Below are 26,888 nucleotides of genomic sequence, written 5' to 3'. Positions count from 1 at the left end.
ATAAAAGGACGATAGCCCCTGCGCATGAGCCTAAAGAATCATTCTAAACCCAAAAATCGGCAAAATTCAGAGAAATGAAAGCAGGATAGTGTTTGGAAAAAAACCTCGCATTCGATACCGAAATCGATAGCTGAGATAGCTGAATCAAATGCGAGGTTTTTTTCCAAACACTATCCTGTTTTCATTTCTCTGAATTTTGCCGATTTTTGGGTTTAGAATGATTCTTCAGGCTCATGCGCAGGGGCTATCGTCCTTTTTTTTGCTGAAAATTCAAAATCTGCCGAGATTTTTTACCTAAAAGATGCGATATATCGCATGCCAGTTCGACCACGTCACTTGAGCTTGACGAATCACCTTAACACCTTGGCGTTTTGTATTCACATGTTCCTACTATTAGTAACGCACTTTGTTGCATTTTTGTCAAAGTATTCGTTCAAATGATGATAATGCGATATTGCTCACAAATTTCTAGGAATTTAAGGTGATTCGTCAAGCTCAAAAGAAGTGGTCGAACTGGCATGCGATATATCGCATCTTTTAGGTCAAAAATCTCGGCAGATTTTGAATTTTCAGTAAAGAAAAGGACGATAGCCCCTGCGCATGAGCCTAAAGAATCATTCTAAACCTTAAAATCGGCAAAATTCAGAGAAATGAAAGCAGGTTAGTGTTTGGAAAAAAACCTCGCATTCGATTCAGCTATCGATTTCGGTATCGAATGCGAGGTTTTTTTCCAAACACTATCCTGTTTTCATTTCTCTGAATTTTGCCGATTTTTGGGTTTAGAATGATTCTTCAGGCTCATGCGCAGGGGCTATCGTCCTTTTTTTTGCTGAAAATTCAAAATCTGCCGAGATTTTTGACCTAAAAGATGCGATATATCGCATGCCAGTTCGACCACGTCACTTGAGCTTGACGAATCACCTTAAGGCACATGAGTCAAAATTGAATCACAACATCAAGTCTAATGATATCGAGATCCTGTCAGCAGTTCAGCATCAATATTGCTTGATCAATTAAGTATTTGCTGGTTGCAAATCCAGTTTGCTTATTAGGAAAGCATCGGTATTTGCTGCTCTCAATTCAAACTTTATCAGGTATTGAGCAACATATGTATGAAATGGTAAGAAAAGTGGAACTAATCTGGCCATCATAACCAGGCAGGGCCGGATTTAGCTTTTTGCCGCCCCTGGGCAAGCTACATTTTGCCGCCCCTGGGTCTGCAATATTTCGCCACTATATTGTCAACAGTATCCCCTCCTCCCCCTCCCCCTCTCCGCACTCCTAACTTCCCACGCCATCTCATCTCCCCCCCCCCCCTCGTGCGCCGCCTGGGCGCGTGCGCGTAGCTGCTTCAAAATGCGCCGCGAATATATAAAATGGAATGGATGGATGAGACAAAAATAAAATGTAGACGAAGTTGAAGCTAGTGTAGCTCAATGTATTAGTTGCAATGTATTTTCTAGAGTCCCTTTATACCCAGAGTTACGACAACTCACTTTTGGTTGGGCCAGGGTTGGGCTGAAAGTGGCCCAAAAAAAAATCCAATTCCGATTGGTTCTCGCTCATGGAGGCCGAAACTAGTGCACCAAGATGGCGGTACCTCGTATGTGAACAAGAACAATGAAAATATTACCTAATTGTGGTTTATCAAGAGTAAATTGTTATTTCCATCGGTCCAAAATGAAAATAGATCAAGAAATTATTCACAAACCAATCTCATTTTCTTTTTAATTGATCAATTTGTTGATGTTGTTGTTTTTGTGTGACAGACATCGCAGGATTCCTGATCCTTATCCCTCAATATCGTTCGTTAGGGTGCACTCGTTTCGGCCTCCATGGCCAGCCAAGGCCGGCTGTCAGTCAGCTGATAATCGAGTTGTCGTAACTCTGGGTATAAAGGGACTCTAGTATTTTCGGAAGATCAGGTTAAAAAGTTTTTCTCCGGGTTTTCAGTTTAGCAAAGCTGTCAACCAGAGCATCAACGTCTAAATTGATTATCAAGTCTGCCTCGATGTTTAAAATTGCCGTGTTGTTTAGTATCACTCCAACGAACGATCATCCTAGCGCTCAAGGCCGGACCTAAGGGGCGGCAGCTTTGCCGCTCCCGTCAAGCGTCAACTCCCTTCCTTCATACATTTTGCCGCTCATTTTTTCACTTCGCTCCGTCTCTGTCTCCATTTTTTCCTTTTTTCTCGCTTTAACTTTCAATTAATCCAGTGCCAAAATTTGCCGCCCCTCAAAATTTGCCGCTATGGGCAAGTGCCCCAGTGCCCTATAGGTAAATCCGGCCCTGTAACCAGGGCCAAATCATGATATTTGGATAACATTGCAAAATGTAAAGTATGTAATAGTAGTGTAACAGAAGAGAAAGGAAGGAGATGTCAATGACAGTGAGTGAGTGAGATCTATCAGCATTCATTACATGGCAAGGGTACTATGATCTTGCTGGCTAAGATTCACATTCATACACTGATACTTCTTGCATCCTTGGAAGCATTCTGTTTTGACACAAACAGAAGCTTCACAAAAATTCAAATGACGTAGCTCATGTAGATGAAGAAAAAATATGTAGAATGTACAATGATTTACATTACAAAAATACAATAGTAGTGATAAGAGGAAATCAATTTCAAAAGCGCGGTGTTTACGTTACGATAGTTGAGAGCAAGGTACACTCACACTCTACTACAGGTATGGACAAATGGAATTTTAGAAAGTCGTCAAAACGCGTAGATTTGACAGCATCGAGAGTACGACTGAGAAGACCTGCGCGGCAAATGGACGGTACGACTTCATACGTCACTCGATCGCCGATTTTCTCAGCGCTGCCACTTCGGCACCCCGTTTGTCCCTACCTTTAGTAGAGTGTACCTAGAGTACCTGCATAGGGAGAGTAGCGACAGATCGGTTCATGGAGGGCTTAGGGCCCAAAAGTGCAGCCACCCTTCTGAGCAACTTCTAACACACAAAATTTCACTGCCAGCCTACGGATTTCAATTCTAACCAAGATGGCTAAGAATGTACATAAATGAGCGTTCTTTCGCAAAAATAAGTAAATTTATGCAAAAAGTAAACCAAATACATGCTTTCTAAACGACGGTTCGTAACAATTGTATTTGTAAATCGCTCTGGACATTGGAAATTCATAGGTTGGCTGCTCTTTTGGGCCCTAACTTTATTCGCGGAGGCATCGGTGAAGGCCTGATGGACTTTCGGAGTTTCAGATCTGTCGCTACTCTCCCTATATACACGATGTGCAGGCGATCACAGAGCGGGAGTAGCTGGTGGAGCGTGCGTGCAGCTCGCTCGGACTCCATGATTCTGCTCTGTTGCTCTCTCCTCTCCCCTACTCTTTGCTCCTAATGGCGCCAAGCACAAATTTCACTCGCGGAGAAAAATTAAACTGCTCAGCTCAGGGAATTGGCATTTTTGATTGAGATTAAATTTCTAAACGAGTCCAACCCAAGTCAACCAGGGTAATTCTCAAAATACTTTGGCAAGATATTTTTCTGATATAATTTAAGGATATAATATAATTATTGACATAATTATTATGATATAATTTATTTAAGGATTGAGGATGGAGAATCTTTAGAATTTATGGAGAAATCACAAGCTTGTGTGGGGGCCCCAGCGTTCTGAGGCATTGAAATTAATCTTAAACGTACCTATTTACATTTTGAATTTTGGTGGAAAATACGGGGGGGAGGGGGGCTTTAATTTATATCTGAGCCATGTATGTTTGATTAGAGGATTTACTTATTGCTAAATAGGCAGAGGATGCCAGATGATAAGGGATGAGTTTGAGGATTGTATGCGCACAAGGTATAAATGTTTTCAGGATAAAGCTATGGCAGCTAAAAACTAAGATAGCATCCTTCCTTCCTTATTGGAATCAGGCGTAGATCTCAGGAAAAATTTAAAAAATAAAAGGAGGCTATCTACGTGTGGGAGAAACACACAAGTTACTTAGAGTACTTAGAGTTAAATTTTAGGTAAAAAAGATGTGTAGTTGGTCGGTAAAGACGCAGAGTTGTACTTACGTATTTGCCAGGCTGTGTACATGCATGCAGCACCCACTGCAGCCTCCTCCGGAGAATACTATCGGTGCTTAATATTATCTCAAACATGCTTCAGATGTCAAATTTTGAAATCATCCATGTTGTGAATACCTATCTATTAATTATACCTGTATCTTTCCCTCTGCTTTATGCTGCTTATTAGTACATTCTGTGCGCATTGGGGGAACTATACAGGTACTCTAAGTGTACCTTGAGTTGAGAGGTGACACTCCGTGGTGTACGTTGCTTGTCGTTTGCCGCATCTCAGCAGGAAGCAAAAACCATAAGATGGCTGAGCCAATCAGAGGTGGTAACACCAGTGGCCATACTCTCTCTACTCTAGGGTGAACAGCAGAGTAGAGTGACGGTTACAGTTACGGCCTTGCATGTTACGGTACGGCCCTCCTCGCCTCTAGGCAAGCCGTACGTTCAAATTTCGTTGACTATTAATATCTGGATTAATGCTTTTGACTGTTTGGACACACGCCTCAACATGCCATTTTTCTGTTTAAGAATGAATAAGACCTCTGAAATTTTTCTGATGTTTGTTAACTAAATTTTTTACATCGCAAGCTTCTTAAAAATCGTTTATCATCCTGCTTAAGATTTTTGCACCCCATCGCATGATGAGTGAGTATAAGTTATATATCATCTATTTATTTAATTATTATTACAAAACAATATAACAAAAAGAGACATATTTAAACTAGGAAGATCCTCCATCTCACCAAATATAGCCTGTGTCACTAATTGCGACTACGTCGTACTCCTTTTACTTGCAGAACAACAGCGCCTAAATGAGGAACCATGTCAAATGTGTAGAGGCACGTTTATTTACACTCCTGATTCTGAGCAATCTGCAGGACGTAGGGAGTTGACCGTTAATCAATCAGCACTCAGTTGTTCTCAACTGGAGGCTATTAAAAAAACTGACGGCATTTTCGACAACGCTGAAGTAAATAACTGAGCAGTGTTCTACACCTTTGCCCTCAACCGTCTTTGAGATTTCTCCTTCAATGTACCCAAAAAATCATTGATTTTTCATAAAAATATTGCTAAAGTTGAGTTTGGCCATTCATACTTCAGGGAGGAGGAAGACAAATCAGCGTAGAAGTGTGCCTCAGCTGTCTTATCTCCTCCCAAAACCTTTAGACCTTGTCTTCACGGGATGTTTTATGGAATTTGTCCAAGGGAGAAATCTCACCTGCGAAGTTCAGAAAAATGTTTGGTTAATCAATACTAATAATAGTGCCAAGTAGATTCCTCATAGAGTCCTAAGGACTACTCAGAGAGGAGAAGTAAGTAATTTTGTTGCTCTGATAAACGGTATAAAAACCTAGAAGTTTCATTTCTGGGCTTCGAACTTAGGATGACTCGCATGAAACATGCCGCAAGTAGAGATGAGGCCTTAAGTAAAGCGCAAGAAGATTTGATGCAAAATCTCTCATTTGATGAGTCCTTGTAATTGAATGCATGAGCTGAAGTATTGTCTCAGTTGCTCCAATTTCGGGCTTTTAGGGGCAATTTTTCTTATAGTAGATAGATGATGTATGTTTCTTCTCTATTTCAAGTCTCTAGATAGTAATGGTGAATCCAGGCTTGGAACTTCCCGATCTGGCCACCACATCGCGCTGCTCAGAATAGCCGTAGATCTTTGCCAAAATAATAAAAACCGTAATACTTTTTCAAGATCGGGGATCCAGGGGATATAGCTACATACTTGAGGAACACTCAGTAAAAAAATGTTCTCAAAATTCCTAAATATAAAGTCGGAACTATGGCGGAAAGTAATTCCCATTGCGGCAATGGGAGAGAGAGAGACAGAACATGAGGGATGCGGTTGCGCGCTCAGCCGCCGCCGCTGAGCTGAAAGAATTACAAGCGCCTCTGCGCTTGTAATTCTAATTGCCAATATTTTTGGCTCAAAAAATCAAGCAAAAAATTTTCTATATCTTGTGGATCTGCTTTTTGTAATTTGAAGAATATTATTTCAGTAATCGTCGAAGGAAAGTGAAATTCTCAGTGGTGACTGGTGGCGCTATCTCTAATCTTGAACTATCCCTAATGGAACCCTGGATTCACCTTAAGCAACAAGCCTATCTCTTACCAAGCAAAATTTGTTTTATATACTTAATGACATTTGTTTATTTCTGGAGGACTCAATGTTGCGTTGTTGAACCAAACTAATGCAACTCTGCTGCGTTCCTGTATTTCATAAATGCAACTACACGGCCCAAATAATCTCTGGAGATCATCGGGTGTTTGGCATTCATATGTGAGCCATTAATCATCGGTAATTCCATTTGCAAATGGTTCCCAACACTTTGGTTTAACAGTGCACCAAAATTAAGGTCCTCACACCGTGGTAAAAAAAACAATATCCAACTGGAGTTTCAAGATCACCAACCTGGCAACTTAAATTTTCAAAGATATTATTTGAGCTGATGCTGAAATCTATGCCTGCTGGAGCCTGGTACACAAGCCTTCTAACCAAAAAGTGGTGGGAAAGTCTAGTACTAATCTTCAAGATTCTACAAGAAATAAAATTATCAAATGTATATAAAGAATTGAGATATTCTGACTAATATGTTACTGTGGTACCCAAACATATTTGCAAAAAATCGGTCATAATCCCAACCTCAAAACGTTCTTTTTTTTTTATCCTTAAATAAAGCAAAAATGTGTGTTGAGCCTGAAAATTAAAATGAACAGTTTGCCTCCTCTGTTTTTGCCCAATTTTCCATCTAAGAGAGAAGGACAAGAGATTGTTTTTCAACAAAATTTTCAAGGGTTTCCCCATGCCACGTACAAGCCTCAGCTTGTGGGCTCCGCCATTCTCTGTGCCCCTTCTCACTTATCTGAAATATTCACCAAGAAACCCATTCTTTTCGTTAATAATTTAAAGTATATATTTCAATTTTTTTTGCAGCATCCTCGCCAGTATCCTCTCTATATTTCAACACTCCCACATCAGCCACCGAGGTGAGATATCTTAGTATCTTCTTGAAGGAGGGCCGCAATGGAACATTATGTGGAAAAATGGACATGCTGTTTCGGCCCAATCAGAATACTGCACCAGCGGGCGGATTATTGAAATGTTGTGTTTGTCGGGCGGACATAGGTTAAACAGTGGATCATGATTGGTCGGCTATGTCTTATCGCTGCTTTGTCGTGCCTTTGTCAGGTGCAATTGACGACATACTGTTGGGAACTTAGGAGGTGCCTTTAGCTTGTCGTGAATTCCACCTGACAAAGGCACGACAAAGCAGCGATAAGACATAGCCGATTAATCATGATCCACCGTTTAACCTATGTCCGCCCGGCAAACACAAAATTTCAATAATCGGCCCGCTGACTGGGCATAATTAGTGCTTGACCCATTGTAACTTTTTTAAATCTTTGTTGAAATATTCAATTTTGAACAATTGGTTTCTACATGTAGGGGGATTACTTTTTAAGAGGTCATTTCTCCCTTACTAATACCACCCCCCCCCCCCCCATTCAGGGGCCGTACATTAATTTCGTCACCCAAGCAGGGGGGTTTGGGGGTTAGGGGTGAAATTTCAAAATTTTCCTTAGGACCATTCATATGTGCCTTAGGCGAAAAAAATCATGAGGTAAACTTCTGTAGAAGCAATTTAGCTTCTAAACGAGACCAAGAATACGAAAATCGGACACGTAGTTTCTGAGATATAGCGCGCTGAAAAAACGCTTGGCGGCCATCTTTAACGGTCGCCATCTTGGTTCCTGCACGGATCCCAGAGTGGTTCCCCTTCTAAAAGGGCTTCTTATGACCATAAGAATGATCCCTGAAAGCGGCAATTTCCAATCAAAAAGTGCAGGGTTTTTTGTGTACCCCCCATACTATTTTTGCCTTCCAGAAAACTTATGTCATCCTTGACTTGACCCCTCCCTCCCTTCCCTCACCCACCAGCATCCAAAGCCAGACACCCCCACTAGGGCGAGTCAAAAAACATCGACTTTCGAATTTCAAAAATGTGTAGGGGGAAAAGTTGCGCCTAGGCATCAAACTAACAAAGGTAAACTTTTTTCAATTTGAATCATCTCCTTTAATTTAAAAGTTGCTAAGTAGGAAAACTTATTTTTTGGTCAGTAAGTACTTACTCATACTTCATGTGAACATTGAAAGATCTTACTTGAAATTTCTAGTTTTCTCCCTCTTCCATCTATCGATTTTATCTATTTTTTCTGTATAAAAAATTATATATCTACAATTTCAATCTTCCTTTAATCCACGAAAACCGATTTCTTGATAAAAATGTAAAGTCTGTAAACTGAAAAAGAAATTGATCAAATCTATGCCATCCAACAAAAGTGACTCATCAGCTGAAAATAATTTTCCAAGCCACAATAAAATAGGGTTCACGATCCTTACCACACATTCTGTTGTAAATATTTCACAACTCCTCAAATTACAGTAATAAGGACTAACAGAACATACAAGCTATGTGGAGTCTAAGTAATGGTAGTTTGACCAAGGCCATAGGTAAGATAGAAATGTGGTGGCTAATAAGTAGAAGACATACCTTAAATCCAAGTTAATTAGGTATGTTCTCTATTTATTAACCACTACATTCCTATCTTACTTAAGGCCTTAGTCTAACCACCGCTATTTACATTTACAATGTCCGTATCAAAAATAAATCTTGACAATGTGGAGTCTCTTACCATAACTTCCTTTCAATGTCCAATTGACCAATTTACATTTGCACATTCCTTTTTCTTTACTAATTCATCCAATTTATTCAAACTTTTTTGTTATTAATGTTTATTAGTCACCAGGTTATTTCAAACAACTCATTTCGATCAAAGATCTTAAACTGAAGAAACTTAAGGAGCTGTACGAGCAAGAAGTCACTGAGAAGTGTGAGCTCTATGAAGATGTCACAAAAATTAAGAAAGAAATTCAATTTCTACGTAAGTATTTTCAGTAACATCAGTCAATTTTTTGTAAGCTCCAGGGTGCAGAAGGTCTTAAGCCTACACATTTTCAAACTGGCCTTCCTCCACTCAATGAACCGTTTTTAATCCAAAACTTTCACAACTGTGACCCTTTTTTGTCCCCTATTTTATTGTTCGTGCAGCCAGGTGGGATTTTGAAAGCTTTGCCGTGCACGGCTCCGTTGAAGGGAAGTTATATGAAAAGTGACTAGTCGTCTCCGATCTCTTCGGCATCTTCAAGTAGGGTAAAAATACTATGATTTTCGCCAAAAATCGGAATGGGTTGTTTGAGCTCCTCGAAAAATAAATAGACTTTTAGGTTTTTTTCTAAAAAAAAATCACGAAATCGAAGAGATATCCATTTTTTTCAGGGACAAATCCTCTCGCAAACTAAATTTCAATTATACCGTTAAAAAGCTGTTGCTTTCAGCTTTCTAATGGTCTATAGTTTTTGTAATTTGGAGCAACTGGCCGCCTATAAACTGAATTTTACTGCAATCATTTTAAGGTATTTTCCGCCAACTCGGACGGCCGGTTCCCTTGAATGTATCTCTGCTATTTTTGAAATTAAGAAATAAAATAATATGTACACCGTTAGAATGACCACACTCTCAGCTTTCTATTGGTATAATAATTCTTGAATTTTGAGCAACTTAACGCCGAACAATTGCGCAGAAAGGCAAGACAGCAGTAAGTGACACTGTTTCTCCAGAGAGCCATTGAAAACAGTGCTTTCAAGTAAAGCGCCGCCCTCTTCTGACAATTTCTAACTTGAAAATGAGTTTGTTGTGTATCCAAAACGCAACCATGAAAGCCTGCAGAAGATAGCACTTACCTTTGTATTGCTTAACAATAACCTAGCATGAAAATGTAAATGCCTCTCTTATGAAATTGAAATAAAATCAGTCGATTTTTAATCATCCAACCCGATTTCTAGGAGTCTTTCGGACATTTTTAGTGGCAGTATGAAAACGAACGGAGGCTTCCTTCAATAAAATTTTCCGGTAAGAAGCTTCTGAGCCTGTTTTCTCAAAACTTCATTTTTGCACTTACTGCTCTCTTCGCTATCACGGCAGAGTGAGGCACCAAATGAGAGATGCAATATGAGCTCAGCAGTCGACGACTCTATCGCCCACTTTGCACAGGTAATACCTCCCGGATATGACCATGTTCTATGTCGTTTTGCCTTTTAACCAATATTACACTTTTTCTTGCAATGAATTTTTAGTTTTGCATAAGCTCAACATTCTCTGCGCGATGATAGTAGAAGTCGCATTTTCGTTCAATGTTGCATTTTTCTCGATTTTTATCGATGATATGTGGGAATGCTGCGCCACGATGGGAGTCTCTATAGATACATACATGTAATAAACAAAATAATGATGGACAATTGCATTTATATAATCGCTAATCATGTGATCGTAACGTATGAAAAATCGAGGGTTTTGAACTTTGCTGAATGTGCTCGACGAAGAACAGCCTCCAAATACTGAAATAATTACGCGGTTTTCTGTGATGTTAAGCAATAAAATGTGGCAACACAGGTTTTTTTTTCTGGGGGGGGGGGGGAGGCTTCAATCCATAAACTTTTTGGAGGAAGGTTTTGAGCAGCTGCGTACATTTTCGGCCAAGTAATCTATTTCTGGTTTAAGACGAGTCGCCCTTTTTATGCCATTTTAAATAATGATGTAAAACAAGAAAATTCTAAGAATATCGTTTTGACTGTGAGCGCAAGGTTTGCCGTCAACGAGAATTGGCAAAAGTGACTATCTTACATCCTTAGTGAACGTACTTGAAGGAAAGTTTGCTCTTCCAATGATGGGATCGTTATGAAACTGCGCGTCGAAAGCCAAAAAACCCGCATTTTTTGCCAAAATCGGCCTGTGGTCTCTTGTTTTGGCCAGTATTAGACCCCTAAATAGACCAAAAATGACCAAATCATGATCCATCCCGCAAAATTTAGACTTTAAATGAGCAAACAATCGTAGAATTGAAGAATTTCAGGGTATGGGCCCAACAACGACCCTTATCGAAACCCCTCCTTCGGCAAATCTCTTAATATCAGTCATTTACCGGTCTGCGCCTTTAACTGGCAACAATGTCGGCAGCGATTTTCGATTCGGAGGCTTAATTTTTTGTAGGAGTAAACATCTGATCTCCTACTCGAACTTCTTGACCCAAGAAACTTAATTTTCAACGTATTGTTTGTCAAAGCTGCCTTAAATGGCAGTTTCATCCTCAAGACCGGCGGCCATTTTTGGCGCCATCTTTGATTTTAGGGCTTCTTGAGAGCCGCAGCGGAAAATGGACCTCATTTTCGGACTCTACGACCCTGAAAACCTAATAATTGATACCTCACAATGCATGTAGACCCGAGTAGGCAAATTAGTACCCGTAAGAGGTATTTTTGGACGCCATCTTGGATTTTGGCCTAAAAATGACCTTTGGGCTAACTTTTGACTGAAAATTCGGATTCTACGATCAAAAATACTTAAGAAACGACACTCGACACGACGTATTTGCAAACTTTAAATTTTTTTACCCCAAAACCGCCATTTTGGCCGCCATCTTGAATTTGGGGGGGTTTGTATGAAATTTGAGATGGCCATCATCGATTTTCTTTTTCTAGACATCAAAACGAAGAGATTGATGTATCACACAATATGCCTTCACGAATCTGCACACGGGATTACGTATGCCCCCTGAATACAAGAAAAAAATAATGTATGACTGAGAGTCTAGAATCTCGCAAACAGATATATGCGGTCTCGCACTTTAGGCATCGATATGTAATCTCTGAGCAGGTGAACACAGAACAATAACCAATCTTAACTTAATTTATGTCTGGCAAACGACTAAAATATACAAAATTTGTGGTTGATCGCACAGCCAGTCCTTGGTTGATTTTTCTTAAACCATCGAGTTCAACGTGAGCTGCCTATTAGGAATTAGAATCCATGTCAGCACATGACACAAGTTCGTGGATTTTCCTCTTTTTCGACAGTTTTTTTAAACAATAATTTGAGGCAACTCTTTTTTTCGAGAGCTTTTTCTGTTCATATTTTCTGTTTATGCTTAATTTAAACTTTTTGCCGGTACTGGATCGCACAATTATTCAAATATTTTTTTCTTGTTATTTTACTCTATATTATAGCTCAAGAGCTTGAGGAGGCAGCATATTTTCTGCGGCAGAAAGATTTTTAGGCATATTCCCCGACAGCTAAAATGGCAGTTCAAATTTGGATTAAAATGCATGATTTGGCTATGCATAGACGATGCATCGCTTGGCGAACATAGGGGCGTAACTGCACATTGAAATGAGCCCGAAAAAACTTTGAAATGTATGGAAGACAGGGTTCATTGTAGAGTGTAATTACGCCCATATGTCAGGTAGGTGACGATATGCATCCCTTCAACAAATGACAGTGGCCGGCTGCTCATGTGTCAGTTTGTGCATTTAATTCCGCATTCAACCGGCCAGTTTGGCCTTTTAATTCCAGGCGAACAGCCACCAGCCCTCGATTGCTGAACGAGAGCTAGACACGGCCGAAATCTGGTCAGACGCCACCCTGGAAAACCCGTACGCGCGGTGGGCAATTGAGTCAAATGATCTTTGTCGCGACCCTTTCTCCGTGGCCCGTGGCACCGATCCCGCATACATTCCTCTCTCACTTTTAACTTTTCCTTTCCGTGTTTCTGTCGATCTTGATGAAATGACGGCCGCGAAGCAGTATGAAGTCCTGCCTCTCCTCTAATTGACGACGCGCTTGTGGACCATCCTCGATTTTATAGTATGTTCAATCTCTGAGCTCAATTTGGCGCCTTGGTTGGTCAAGTCAAGGGGCCTGCGACAGAGCGACGGATTTTGCATTGCATGATCGAGAGATCTAAAATTCAGTTATCTAAGTTTAAAGAAATATTTTACTGATAATCATTTGCGACAGATCTTGGTTATTATAAAGACAGTTTATTTCATTTTAATAATTTTGTCAACTTCTCAGGGAGTGGAGGGGGCGCGGTGCGTGACTCATTTTATTAAATTACATCACGTGGAAGTATAGTGACTCTCATTCACATGTTGTGTAAAATCTCATGGTATTACCCGCTGAATCGATGACTGATGATAAGTAATTTTCGGGAAGATGGTTTCATGGAGAAAAATGATTATTAGCGGTGTCTGAGGAGTATCTTACAAGCAATTTTTGTATTTTTCGTTTCCGCAAAGTATGTTTCTTGAGAATTTGCCATAGTCTGTTATATGAATCGAAGATTTGTTTTGGCTGTCGATTAATATGCAGATATGTTTTGGCTATTGTTTGGCTGTTAATTTTTGCTTAAAAAATCACTGGCTGATTCCTCAAAAATATACGCAGTATTTTGTATGTATATGACAAGTATGCTAAATTGACAGGCAAGACTGCAACAAATTCTAAAAATTTTGAAAAGCCGGCATCCGGCGGCGGGCAAAATGGGCCAAAGCCAAAACCCCTATGCGCCCAACTTGATTCGCGAAGAAAGCAGTTTTTCACTTTGATGCTTGCTGTAAGTGATGATCATTAATGCCTAAGGACAGGGATACGTAAGTTTCGGTACAGGTTTTGTGGACCCTAGCGCGATAACAGAAGGCAAATTCACAGATTATTGAGAAGCCCAATTTATGGCTCTTAAGCTGGCCAACTGATGAAGTATAACAAAACTCAAATCGATATGGAATATGGATCCCTCGGCGTGACCTTTGCTTTGTATTCCAATGTATCAGCCAGAGCTGAATATTCACCCTCTCAGTCGTACAATGATACTCATATTAAAGGTTCTCTTTAATGAAAATGTTGTGGAATATTTGGACTGCATTTTGCAATTTGGAACTGTAAATTCTGCCTCTTCTGGAAAAACACTTATGTGCTTAGGGAAACTACTGGCACATACGTTATTTTTAAACCGGGCTAGAATTTATAGTTCCAAATTGCAAAATGTAGTCCATTTGACTTTGATATATATCCATGCAGAATGGTGTGTAGTCCGGTCAATAGGGGGTAAAGTAGAGACAATTTCTGAGGAAACTTTCTGATATATTATTCCTATGTATTTTTCATCGCTGAATCCGAATTTCACATTTGCGAACAAATCTGAGGCGAGCCAAAGCCGTTATTTTGAAAAAATGGCCGAAATTTGCGTTTTTCGGCCGAAAAACCGAAATAACTCGTATATTATTGAAATTACGGCAAAAGTAGTTATTTTCTAAATTAAAGTACATAAAATTTCCATTAAAAAGAGTCCAAGATGATTAAGATCGGATGGTAACAAATGCCGTTACAGCGTTGCAAAGTTTCAGGCAAGTATTGAGGTTGAGCAATTTTCGTAACATTCCCTGCAAAAAGAGAGCTTTCAAGGCAGTTAAGCATTAAATCGTAATAAGTGTAAGTATGAATTATAAAAGGAGTGCAATTTTGAGTTCTTGACTTTCAAGAACGGCAGAGGATAAGGAGGGGGGGGGGGGTTCGGTATGAGCGCAGCTGCAGGGTCCTCCGTTCCTCCCCCATTTTCATGGCCCGGGTGTGCCCGGTCGGCCTTCGTTCTCCGGGTTAGAAGTTTAATTTGAGTTGTAAACGATGTTATTCCAATGAAACCTCTCTTATTATTTTGGGGCATAACTGCTAATAAAAAATCAGATTAGGAACCTCAACATTTTTTGTCGTACTCTCACCCTTTACCCTTTTGTTGAACTTAGCAGACGGCATGCGAATTCCACATTTTATGATATGTTTTTTACATTTACACGGTGTGTAGATAAAATTGACGACAAGAATCCTACTTATGTCATAGATGTCCGTTTTTTGCTCCATCGAGTGATTTGGAGATAAAATGAGGCATTTTCATCAAGATGCAACAACCACGTGTCCTATGTAAAATCGAAGTATGTTCCACTAATTCTGTGATCGTTTTCGGCGGCTATCCCAAGGATATTATAAGATGCAGCAGAAAAGACCTAGAAGATGGCGAAGAGGACAAGCTTCATCAGTGGAAATAAAATTCCATGAAAGTATGGTCCCAGTAACATCACGAGCAAATTTTCTGAAAAACGGCAAAAACAAATCCCGCTTGATCCAAAGGCTCATGAAACGTTTCAGGGCTGAAACCATGTCTGTGTTTCAAGCAAAAGAGGTCACTGACACAATCAAATAGTTTCAAAGGCCTTGGAAACGGCAAAACAGGGCGAAATTGTTGTCATTGTAGGAAAATATATTGATCGTCTTGTCCTTCTTACAGCTCAGTCACGTAACGTCAAAAATGCTTTCCCTCTAAAATCCGGCAAAAGTGAGACTCTCTAAATACTTTTCAACCGAGGCAGCCTTCAAAATGAAGTGAAAGCCGAACACGTACTGTTCATTCATGCCATTAGTGGGTGTGACACAATATCACTACTCTTCCGACAAGCCAAAGTTAAGTTTTTAGCTTCCGTGTGCGTCAATGTACATGAGAAAATGCTGAAAAAATTCCTCTCTTTAGGTGATGTTTATCATTACTGAAAGTAGGCACCGAATGGCGGAAAATCATGAATGCTACCTAGCTTGTTGGGCTTACCTATTTTGTTGTGAGCCCAATTGAGAGATTATACACTAGGCTCGTTAAAAATCTGAGAAATTTTTCGTTGCCGTCACGTAAAAGTTCGTAAAAAAGTGCACCGGAACACAATTCTCTGTTTTCGTGGGAATTTTGAATCATCTCTCAGAGTGAGCACCAAAAGCGAAAAATTGCTTAATTTTGCGAATCAGGTTGAACGCATAGAATTTTCAGCCTACTTCATTGGTCGAGGCTTTGTCAACAATTTGAGAATTTTTTGGTCGCCTTCCCGTAAGATTAATCAAAAAAAGTTTTGCCCGAACACGCAATTGTGTCTGTCTAGTCAGCGTCGTAGGCACATAACAGACGATAGCAAATCGTCAAGAAAACATAATTTGCGGAATCGCAATGAACCAACATCTCCCCCCCAAAAAAACCCTGAGGCTCTCAAAAATGATGTTAAAACCATTCTTTTTCTGTGAGGTCCTCCGGAAAAGACATCAATTCAAGGGGAAAATTAGAAAATTTGAGTAAGTGGAAGATATTGCCGCTCCTCGGGCGGAAGGGCGTAACTCAATTTCCTCGTGAGCTGCGGTTCACATATAAGTTCATGCTTTCTGGGGCTCATATAGAAACCGAGGTACACCCTAACGTCAAAGAAGCGACGCTATAAGCAACCCAAAAGTTGGTCAATACAACAGTGGTGAGACATTGTAAATGGAGGTCATGCCTCTAAAGGACTTATCAATTGTCACTAGCCCAATATCAAAAAACAGCAACGGCAACGGTCTAGCCAGAGATTTGGAATTGGATGAAGATGGAGTTTCCAATCGACATCCTCTCATCAGTCATTAGGGGATGAAAGTAATGTGTGAACAATGTGAATGGCAACACGGCAGGCTCCTCGCCGATACCCTTCGCAGTTCGCACCGCGGCAAGGCTCCATTCAGCCTGCCTCGCTTCCCGTTCCCGGAACTGCTCCTTGCACCGGGGTAACTAAAGTATAAGCTCAAGGAAAATTTTTTGTTTCTCATTTTCTGGGATTAACTTTTCTCAATGTATTCGGATTCTGCATAAAATTTCAATCAAAGTGATATAAAAAAAAATCCAAAAAGTCAATTATTCACCCAGGAGAAAAATGTTTGGTATTCTGAATATTTATAAGGAGAGCAAATCAATTAATTATCAGAACTAAAGCTGCCATTTTTTTTGTCCTGCCACCACAACGCCTAAAGTGGATCCAAGTCTGGGAGACGATATGGCTTGAGGAAGTGAGTGTATTGTTGGGTTGGGAAAGGTACCAGCAAGGAGCTATTTTGGATTACCGGAGAGAGCAGTTAGTCCAAATGTTGAATGTTATCAAGGAAGTGGGCCTAGTGCTGTTTAAACGGAACATTTCATTTAATGAGCCCACCATTTTCGTAAAATTCGCAATGATGATCAGAAAGTCTATTATGTCTATGTATAGAAAAAATGAACCACGGTGAATAGAAATGGTTTACCAAAGGGTTTGTCATGTCGCAGTTTTTCAATTTTTCTCAGTTTTAAATGCAACTTTGACAGCTGGTCGAGTGTATTTCGTGATTATACTACGGTTTTAGGGGTGCACGTGTACCAGGAAATTGTTGAGCTATTTAATGTTTTTACCTCAGTGTTCCGCGGTTATCAACATCCATAATGTAGGGAGGAACCCAGTAGATGTTCAACGCTCCCGTGCGTGGGAAAAACACGGTTATTAATTCCGCATAGCACTTACGGCTTTCTTGCCTAAAACTAGCCGAATATGAAAATAAATAATACCCTATTATTATGAATTTGAAATAAAATCGGTCAATTTTTAATCATCCAAACAATTTCTGGGAGTCTTTCGGACGATTAGTGATATTTGAGAAAGAACGGAGGCTTCTTTCGGTACAGTTTTCTGGTCAGACGCTTCTGAGCCTGCTCTATCAAAATTTCATGTTTGCAGTCACTATCTCTTCGCTATTAGGTACAGTAGAATACCAGAGGGTCCGCCTTTCGCCTGCTCTGCGGTCAAACGTACGGGGATCAGTGTGTAATGTGAAGTATCGAGAAATCATGAAGAAACGTAATGCAACAAACAAATCGAAAGCACAATGGTATGCGGTTATGCGAAGAAGATTGAACAATTGGACTATATTTTCCGATTTTTTTTTCTTTCTTTTTTCTCTTTTGGAACTAACATTTTAGGCTCTCGTCATATCCAAGTGAAGTGGTATAAGTATAATTCCAATCCCTCTCCATATCAAAAAATTAATTAAAGTAACTCGATTTTCAGTTTTTTTTTTTTTTTTTTCAAATTCATTTCCTTTACTCTCTTTGGATTGGAAATATCCGAGAATATCCCGTGTCCTAACTTCCTGAGGGCTTTTCAGTTAATAAAGAAAACTCATCACAAATAAAATGACGGTACGTAAACTAACTGAGATCCCTTTCCGAAATGTACCCTCGTTATTTGAATATTGCGGGGAGCATATCATAATCGATGAATATACTTATGTACGAAGTTGGGTTCAAACCAAACATGCAACTACTTTAACTCTGCGGAGTGCCGGGTTGCATACGCTTGATTTTGCGGGCGAAATCTAAGATCTGCCCAGGCTTTCGCGATAAAGTTGCGAATGGGGGAAGTTGCATTTATTCTTTACACCCTCCTCTTTTAACTAAATTAGGGAAAATTTAAATTTTTAGTTCTTTTACGTGTAAAAAAATCAGGTTATCTGGTATGGTCATATTTAACGAATGGCGGATGAAAGACTGCCTGAGGAGGTACTGAAATGGTTTCCTCTTGGAAGGAAACGTATAGGAGACGCCCAGCAAAATCATGGATTGGTGGCATTCAAAATGAAATTACGAGGATCTATTTACCAGATGACCTCTGTTCCGATAGACAAGGATGGCGATTTGGTGTAGCAAAGCGCCCGCCGGGAGCACTGTAAAAGCGACGGGTAAATAACGTAAAAAAAAAAGTCATGATCATTGATCATTGATATTATGGTCGAATCAATTGAAAGCAATTTTTTGTAGATTGACTAATTAGGAATCAAAACATTTGTTTAAAATAAAACAATGTAATTTTGTCCAATAATATTTAAGCAATTTTTTTTTTTTTAAATTGAATAAGCCTCAAGATATTCAATATCCGTTCCCTGCGGTAAACCCGTTTCACGATCGTGAATTTTTATGACACATAATAATTATAAGGAGCCTATTGTGTAAAATATATGAAAGAAATGAGCGAGCATAAACAGTTAAGGTTTGAGAGGGAATTGCGAAGTATAGAAAAAGTAGATGTTATTGCTCTCATGCATCATTTCAGTCGGACGGACGAAAATGAAACACGAGAGGACGCCGCCAAACCGGAGCCACCATCCCGTGCCTGGACAAGGCTTTGAAATCGCGGAGGTTGAGCGAATTGTCGCCGACCGTTGAATCAACTCGAAATCACTGATTCTGAGCGAACTACCCGGCCGTGGATAGTTAACTCAAGATTTCACTTTCATCGGAGAAGAGACCAATCCGAGGTCCTGATTTTAACCGCATGCGTTTCACATCCCCTCGCGCCTCCGAAGGGGTTGACAGCGCGGTACGCGTTCCGATCCCCGTCCAGATTTCAATACCGAGGGAATTCCCGGTACAGTTGCCTCTTGATACCTGAGGCCGAGGCAACCCGGATATGAGCTATTGCGGTCTCTGCTCTCGACCCCTGCCTTAAAGTACGTTCATTCATTTATTGAACATAACATAAAGCAGAAAAAAAATGCCTCCCTTCGAAGCAAAGTCCCAATTTTGTCTATGATGTGCATCAAACGATTTCCAAGATAATGTGAGGTAATTTATTTCTAAATCTTCTTTTGTAATTTTCATATTCTTCTTTCTTGGGAAGGGGTATCAATCGGTCTCACTGACTCCTATCGCTCGTCATCCCTCAAGCGCAAAGTAAAACTGTATTGGAATTGAGGAGAGTAAAACATTTCTGCGCACGAGTGTATCAAATACGATACAGTTTACAATACCTTTGTGCGCTATGATGCGCGGTGTGCCGATGGCGGTGGGGCCGCGCCGATGCGCCGAATCCTATACTACTTGCGCGCGCGAGCACACCTGTATATTAGCAATCTGTGACCAAAGAGTTGGAGATACGGCCAAACGGCGGAAATGTTTGCTCTAAGGGCCGCAACCTGCCAGATTCTTATTAGAAAACATATTTTTACACTCTCTTCAGGCATTTTTAAAATTAAACTAAATTTGGCAACTGCACCAGGGTCAGCACTTTTCCGAGGGGCCCCAAATTGGTATGGGGTCATATTTAGACCTACCGACAACTTTAAATCACAGGGACAAGTTGATCCTAGAAAATGTGACCAAAATGATCCGGCTTACTGCCTACCCAATTTCGCCGACTGCTCCTGAAGCTTACATCTTTCTTATACACACAGATAACTTATCACATATGTCTGCTCCTCAACTCTTCATTTTTTTTAATTAAATGGATTAATTATTTTGGGAGCAAATATCCAAAACTAGTTGAAGTATTGCTTTCAATGGTTCAGGACACGGGGTAGCTGAAGATTTCATGTCGGAGTCTCGATCTCATTCTCGTTTTAGTCCTCCTTTAGAACTGGAGAGCGGAGATTGTATTTTTATTTTTCAAATTCTACTTTCACGAGCAAAAGAAATAAAAATACAAACTAAGCGACATGCGTAAAGATACGCTTTAGTCAATCAGCATTTCTTTCAATGCACTTCTTTTAGTAGGAACAAATACATGACACTCTATGCTCTCTTTTGTTAATGTCATGTGTTCAGTGAAATTTTTTCTATATTCTGAAACTAGTGCAAATGCTAGATCACAGGACTTTTTCTCATAGGACAATCTTCCCTTGAACTTTTTACAACTTTCAAAAATAAGAGCCACCCTAACCTCCTGGTATCAAGGCATTAAAGGCTCACTTCTCAGCACTCGGGGTTTTTGCCTGAAGAATACCATCCTTTGAAAACTTGTTGGAACTGTTCTGAGACCTACCATGAAAAAGTGCCTAAACTTCCCTTTGATTGGAAAAAAAACCTTCACGTAGCCGTTAAAATTGTTGGTAGGGCTTTTTAAATTTAGTCCACGCATCTTATGTCTCTGCAGCTAAAGAGGAGCTTTAACCTACAGTAGTGGAAATATAAATGCGTGTTTTGGACACAATTGCAGTTGTGGTGTCATCAAAAATAGCCTCTCAGTCTCCAAGGCCCCACAACTTGGGGCAGAAGCATGTTCAGTCAGTGGCCCTACAATTCATAGGAGTGCACACACAACCATGGCAGCGTGTCGTGATGTAAACCTATGTAAAAAACTGTAATTGAAGTTGCCCTTGCCAACTGGTTTTGTTTTTCTCTCAATCAAGAGGATCATTCGTGGCATGAGAAAATAATTGATTTTTCAAAGAAAAAATATGTTTTTTGCGTAGACTATAATACTTGTATCATATTTGCAGGTACTCACTACTGCTTTAAAAAAAATTAATTCTTCCTTTTTGACATTATAGGGTGTGAAAACAAGGAGAAATCCAACACCATACGTCAGTTGAGTGAAACAATCCACATCCTGGAGGCGCAACAAAATGATCTTAATGAAGATGAAAAAATTAAGATTGAGAATTCTCTCAAGAGGAAACATTCCTCGGAGCTCAAACTCCTTGAGGAAAAATTCGATCAATGCTTAAAGGAGCGAAACCAGTTTGAAGAATGGAAAACAAAAAATGAGACTCAGGTACTATCTCGATTTAATTTTTTAATGAGAAGAAAAAACAAGCAGTGAACTCCAACACAATGTGTTGATAAGGCGCGTCATTAACTCGCACATATCAACCCCTTTAGTTTTCATTTACAGAGATTTCAAAAAAGGCAAGCAGCACAACAAGAGAATTCACGATCCAACAGTGCAAGGTCAACGACGCACCTTGACGAGACCGTGTATTGTGAATCTAGAAAGCTATTCGAACAAATTTAAGTTTTTTGATCTGCCTCAAGCAAAATCTTATCAGATTCTTGAAGAAAAGTGCTACGGAAAAATTTAAGCGAAGAAAGGAAAAATTCTGTCGAACTCCTAGAAGATAAAGTCGATTTAAAGGTATTTTGGGGCTAAAATACCCAAATCACCGGTATTATAAATCCCATTATATTATTGAAAAAAGATTTACTCGATATAAATGCAATTGTATTAAATATGTCTTGATTTTTTTATTTTAAACGTCTTTTCATGCAAAAATCAAAATATGTCGACTCCCTGACGTGAAAATTAAATTCTACGTGTGAAAATACTTATGTATCGATATGCTGAACAGAATGCCCGCCTCTCCTCGTAATTTACAAACCGTTCCTATACTCATCTCAAAATTTTTCTCAGAGCTTTGTGTTATTATCAGCTTCCATTTAAACCCCGGTTTGATGGCCGAATCGGCTGCCCAAAAAGCAAGCCATTTTTGACGGGCTCTATGAGAAATTCGTGATATTATCAGCTCTCAGGAAATCACCCCATGGGTAAAATTGCTGGTAAATCGAAATCGTATTTTCGATTATTTTTTTTTAAAATAATCGTATTCAAGAAACTAAGGCATTAAAACTATGGAGTCAATTTCGTTTTAATAATGTAACGGGATTTACTTGTCTTCAGGTCAAAACTCATACAAGGAAGCCCCTTGCAAGAGGCTAATTTTTTGTAATTTCACTCAATTTTTTCTCCTTTTTATAATTGAATTGCTTGTCACATTCTGAGGTCAATCATATTAAATTGTAATTTATACATTTCTTTTTTCCCCCCTTCATTTTATTTTTTGTTTGGAGAAGTTTTGTTGATTTCTTCGGATTTCGAATACTGTAACTTCTCTTCTATTCGGCCGATTTTTATGAACGAGACCTCTTTTAATTCGTGTTTCAACGGAGAGTAAGGAAAAAATTGCTAAAAACTCGCGAAACAATTTTTTTTGAAAATTGGGCGAATCCTAGCGTGACGGTGAAATGGTTAATGAAGCGTAAGTAATTGGGCGAGGGGCTGAGGATCCCGGTCTAGCTTGGCGACCGTCATTAGCTATTGTTCGTCGAGACGCCGACGCAGTGATCAGGAGCGTGGGGAAGAGAGGGGTAAGTGGATTCCTGTATGAGCCACGTTTAGCTAATGGTCTAATGAGTCTCGAGGCTCATCACAGATTGCACTTACACAGATTGCACTGTATTTCTTAGTTTTAATAAGAAATAAAATATAATTCCGTAAAATTAGTAAATAAATACCAAGACAATTATTCAGGATGTCAAAGACTGACTGAAAACTTTTTATTAACCTCATATGAAAAAAATATTATTATCAGCTGACACTGACATTGTTGTCAGATGAACAGCACTATCAGAGCACGGGTACCAACTTTTGAAAAGTATAACAGAGGTGTGGAGATCTGTCAAAGCAACGTTTTGAACAAAACGGAGGAGTTAAATTCTCATTCCGAGAGTGCCGACCTGCTCAGCCATCCTCGAATCAGTTCGCTTGATTCTGCTTATATATGCATATTTTGAATCAGCGCGTCGTACTCTTAGGCTTTTTTTAAGAAAACCAAGTAACGTAGACTCTTGGTATTCACTGCACATAAACTAGAGAGCCCCAGAATGAGAAACAACTTTAAATCATAATTATTGACGGATAAATAAACTTTTTACACGCTTTGGAAAATCTCAGAAGTTCGCGGTAGTCACTTTTCGGTAAGGAACTAAGGGACTCGGTTATTGTATCGAGCAGGGTTCGAAACGATCGCAAAGGCGGTATACTACGTATACGCGCCAAAAACTTAAATATATATAATTATAAATAATCATATATATAAGCTCCGAGACCTCCTAAATTTGCGTATCTGGTAGCGCTTAGTTCCAGCGTTTTACCGGGCCGATTTTCATGATTTTTGAGGCTATTGACATGCAATTGTCTCTCGATGAGCCCGCTTTATTTCGAGTTTGAAAATATGACGCAGGTTTTTGTATATTACGCGGTAAAGTTGCAAATTCTCCCATTTGAACAATGTAATTTTTTATATTTTGTCATAGTTCGCTTGAGCGTTGTACTGGGCTGATTTCCATGATTTTTGCGGTTATCGACAGGTGATAGTCCCTAGATGAGCCCGCTGTAATCAGACTTTGAAAATAGGACCCAGGGTTATTAATATTAGAGGAGCCCAAGGAGCTTAGGAAAGGGGGCAAAATTTGAAATTCCCGCCAAAAAAAATGGGAATTCTCAATTTAGCGGAAAATTGAATAAAACGGGAACTGTTGAATCATGGTCACGGCTCTGTTGAAGGAATGTTATATGAAAAGTGAATGTACATCTCCGATCTCTTCGGCATCTTCAAGTAAGGTAAAAATGCTATGGTTTTAGTCAAAAATCGAAATGTGTTGTTCGAGCTCCTCAAAAAATATATCGACATTTTGTTTTTTTCTCAAAAAAATCACGAAATTGAAGATATTTCAATTTTTTACAGGGACAAATCTTATCGCAAACTAAAATCCAAATATACTGTTAAAAAGCTGTTGCTTTCAGCTTTCTAACAGTCTATAGATTTTGTAATTTGGAGCAACTAGCCACCTATAAACGGAATTTTACTGCAATCATTTTAAGGTATTTTCCGCCAACTCGGACGGCCGGTTCCCTTGAATGTATCTCTGCTATTTTTGAAATTAAGAAATAAAATAATATGTACACCGTTAGAATGACCACACTCTCAGCTTTCTATTGGTACAATAATTCTTGAATTTTGAGCAACTTAACGCCGGCACATAGGACTTTTTCGAAACTATGTCCAAAAACGCAGAAATCCGGGTGGCTCCAGTCAAAGTCAATTTCTCGCCGCCCAAATGCAACAAAATCAAAAACCAACATGTCGTTAGAAAGCTGAAATTGTCAGCTTTCGAATGGTACCTTGGTTTTTTGTAGCGTTAAAAAATCTTGATTAAAAAATATTATCATAGCTTTTCCAAATTGCCTAATGTAATTATTGTGTTTTTCCGTGCAAGATGCCACAGTCTGACAACAAGTTCTCTTGGATTGTTATGAAAAAGCTATGGAAAAGCTATGATAAATGGCCAAATTTGGCAACCATGAATTTTCACTGAGACAGGTGTGATTCATAATGTGTCATGTGACACAGGTCTCTCAGGGTGGGTTGAGAGTGACCAAACTCTCCCCAAAAATGACGGGGGAAAAATTAAGAGATGCCTCCCCACGAAAAAGAGTTGCCAAATTACAAAGGATTCATCTCCGACGTAGATTCGTATTTTTTAATCAAGATTTTTTAACGCTACAAAAAACCAAGGTACCATTCGAAAGCTGACAATTTCAGCTTTCTAACGACATGTTGGTTTTTGATTTTGTTGCATTTGGGCGGCGAGAAATTGACTTTGACTGGAGCCACCCGGATTTCTGCGTTTTTGGACATAGTTTCGAAAAAGTCCTATGTGCCGGCGTTAAGTTGCTCAAAATTCAAGAATTATTGTACCAATAGAAAGCTGAGAGTGTGGTCATTCTAACGGTGTACATATTATTTTATTTCTTAATTTCAAAAATAGCAGAGATACATTCAAGGGAACCGGCCGTCCGAGTTGGCGGAAAATACCTTAAAATGATTGCAGTAAAATTCCGTTTATAGGTGGCTAGTTGCTCCAAATTACAAAATCTATAGACTGTTAGAAAGCTGAAAGCAACAGCTTTTTAACAGTATATTTGGATTTTAGTTTGCGATAAGATTTGTCCCTGTAAAAAATTGAAATATCTTCAATTTCGTGATTTTTTTGAGAAAAAAACAAAATGTCGATATATTTTTTGAGGAGCTCGAACAACACATTTCGATTTTTGACTAAAACCATAGCATTTTTACCTTACTTGAAGATGCCGAAGAGATCGGAGATGTGCATTCACTTTTCTTATAACTTTCCTTCAACGGAGCCGTGGGGTCTGTTAGTAGGGTAAGTGAATCGAAAGTATGCTTCTTTGCTACAGACTAACCAAAAGCGACGAAACGCTCCGTTCCGTTTCGTTTCAGTCTTGGCGTGAAGTTTGCAACAAATGCCGATTTTTTCATTTGATTCTTATTGGTCCAATAGCTCCCGGCCAGGGAAATATTGGATAAATGAGAGTCGATTATGAAAATCTTTTCATTTTTTTGGTCGTTCTTTTGTCCACGCAGGCCCAAGAGAACGCGAAGCGTCCTCTGGGGGTTGGCCTGCTTAGCGACCAGGGGGCATAGCCCCCTAGTTATATCTATACTATAAGCTCCGAGACCTCCTAATTTTGCGTAACTGGTAACGCTTAGTTCCAGCGTTCTACCGGGCCGATTTTCATGATTTTTGCGGCAATCGACGGGCAATTGTCTCTAGATTAGCCCATTCTATTCAGTTTTTCAAAATATGACCCAGGTTTTTTTTACATTACGTGGTAAAGTTGCGAATTCTCCCATTTAAACAATGTAAATTTATACTTTTTGTCATAGTTCGTTTGAGCGTTCTACCGGGCCGATTTCCATGCTTTTTGCGTAAATCGACAGGTAATTGGCCCTAGATGAGCCCGCTTTAATCAGATTTTGGAAAAAGGACCCAGGTTTTTTTGAAATCACGTTATAAAAGTGACTGAGTTTACAGAATGCTCCGGTACTGCTACCACTATGCGCGAGAGGATGCGCAGTGGTCGAGGAGGTTGCGCAGTAGCTGTGTAGCCTGCGCATCAGCTCTACACTTATGTATACAAGATTCGCACCAGCGACTTCAAGTCGAGAGGTGGCTGAGTCGTCTAAGACGTCGAATGCGTCCTCTGTGAACTCGGTGTGGGTTCGATCCCCGACTCATGTAATCTAAATTATTACTTGACTTTACCATTGTTCATTGTTTTACTGCAATATTTCATCAAGCAGTAATTCCAAAACGCGTCCTTTTAATTTCAAAGTAATTTTAAGTAAAGTTTAAAATTGAAGTATACCTTATATCATAATTTTTAAAGGTAAAAATAAAATTAACACTGATAGGAGGGTAAAAATAGGGTGAAGCGGCCCATTGATGGCGCGGAGCGCCTTCAGGGGGTTGGGCCGCTTAGCGGCCAGGGGGCGTAGCCCCCTAGTATAACTATACTAATAACAAACTTTAATTTCTGACCGAAGAAATTTTAGATAGATAAAAGGAATTAACTGCTCATTTTTTTAGTAAAAATGCAAGAAGAGAAAGGCCGGGACAAATTTTATGAGCATATAAAGCTTTTATCTTCAGCGGTTC

The 26,888-nt window shown here is 39.5% G+C and overlaps 1 protein-coding gene across 6 annotated transcripts in view; it reads left to right on the top strand.

Annotated features, from left to right (window-relative positions):
* Window positions 1-4,396: 4,396 nt before the first annotated feature.
* Window positions 4,397-26,888, top strand: part of LOC109041745 (uncharacterized) — a 144,241-nt gene continuing 121,749 nt past the window's right edge. For 2 of the 6 annotated variants that reach the window (XM_019058179.2, XM_019058165.2), the window contains exons 1-4: window positions 4,397-4,691; window positions 6,991-7,043; window positions 8,858-8,999; window positions 21,140-21,363. In XM_019058179.2, the coding sequence (XP_018913724.2) occupies window positions 4,685-4,691; window positions 6,991-7,043; window positions 8,858-8,999; window positions 21,140-21,363 (426 nt within the window). In that variant the 5' untranslated portion in view covers window positions 4,397-4,684. Of the gene's footprint in view, window positions 4,692-6,217; window positions 6,355-6,990; window positions 7,044-8,857; window positions 9,000-9,964; window positions 10,169-21,139; window positions 21,364-26,888 lie in introns of those variants that run through there. The other 4 variants (XM_072301236.1, XM_019058170.2, XM_072301239.1 and 1 more) reach the window with 4 other exon arrangements.

Source organism: Bemisia tabaci, chromosome 1 (assembly GCF_918797505.1).
Source record: "Bemisia tabaci chromosome 1, PGI_BMITA_v3".
Classification (NCBI taxonomy): Eukaryota; Metazoa; Arthropoda; class Insecta; order Hemiptera; family Aleyrodidae; genus Bemisia; species Bemisia tabaci.
Note: the sequence above shows the minus strand (reverse complement) of the source record. Positions and strands in the feature narration are given on the sequence as shown.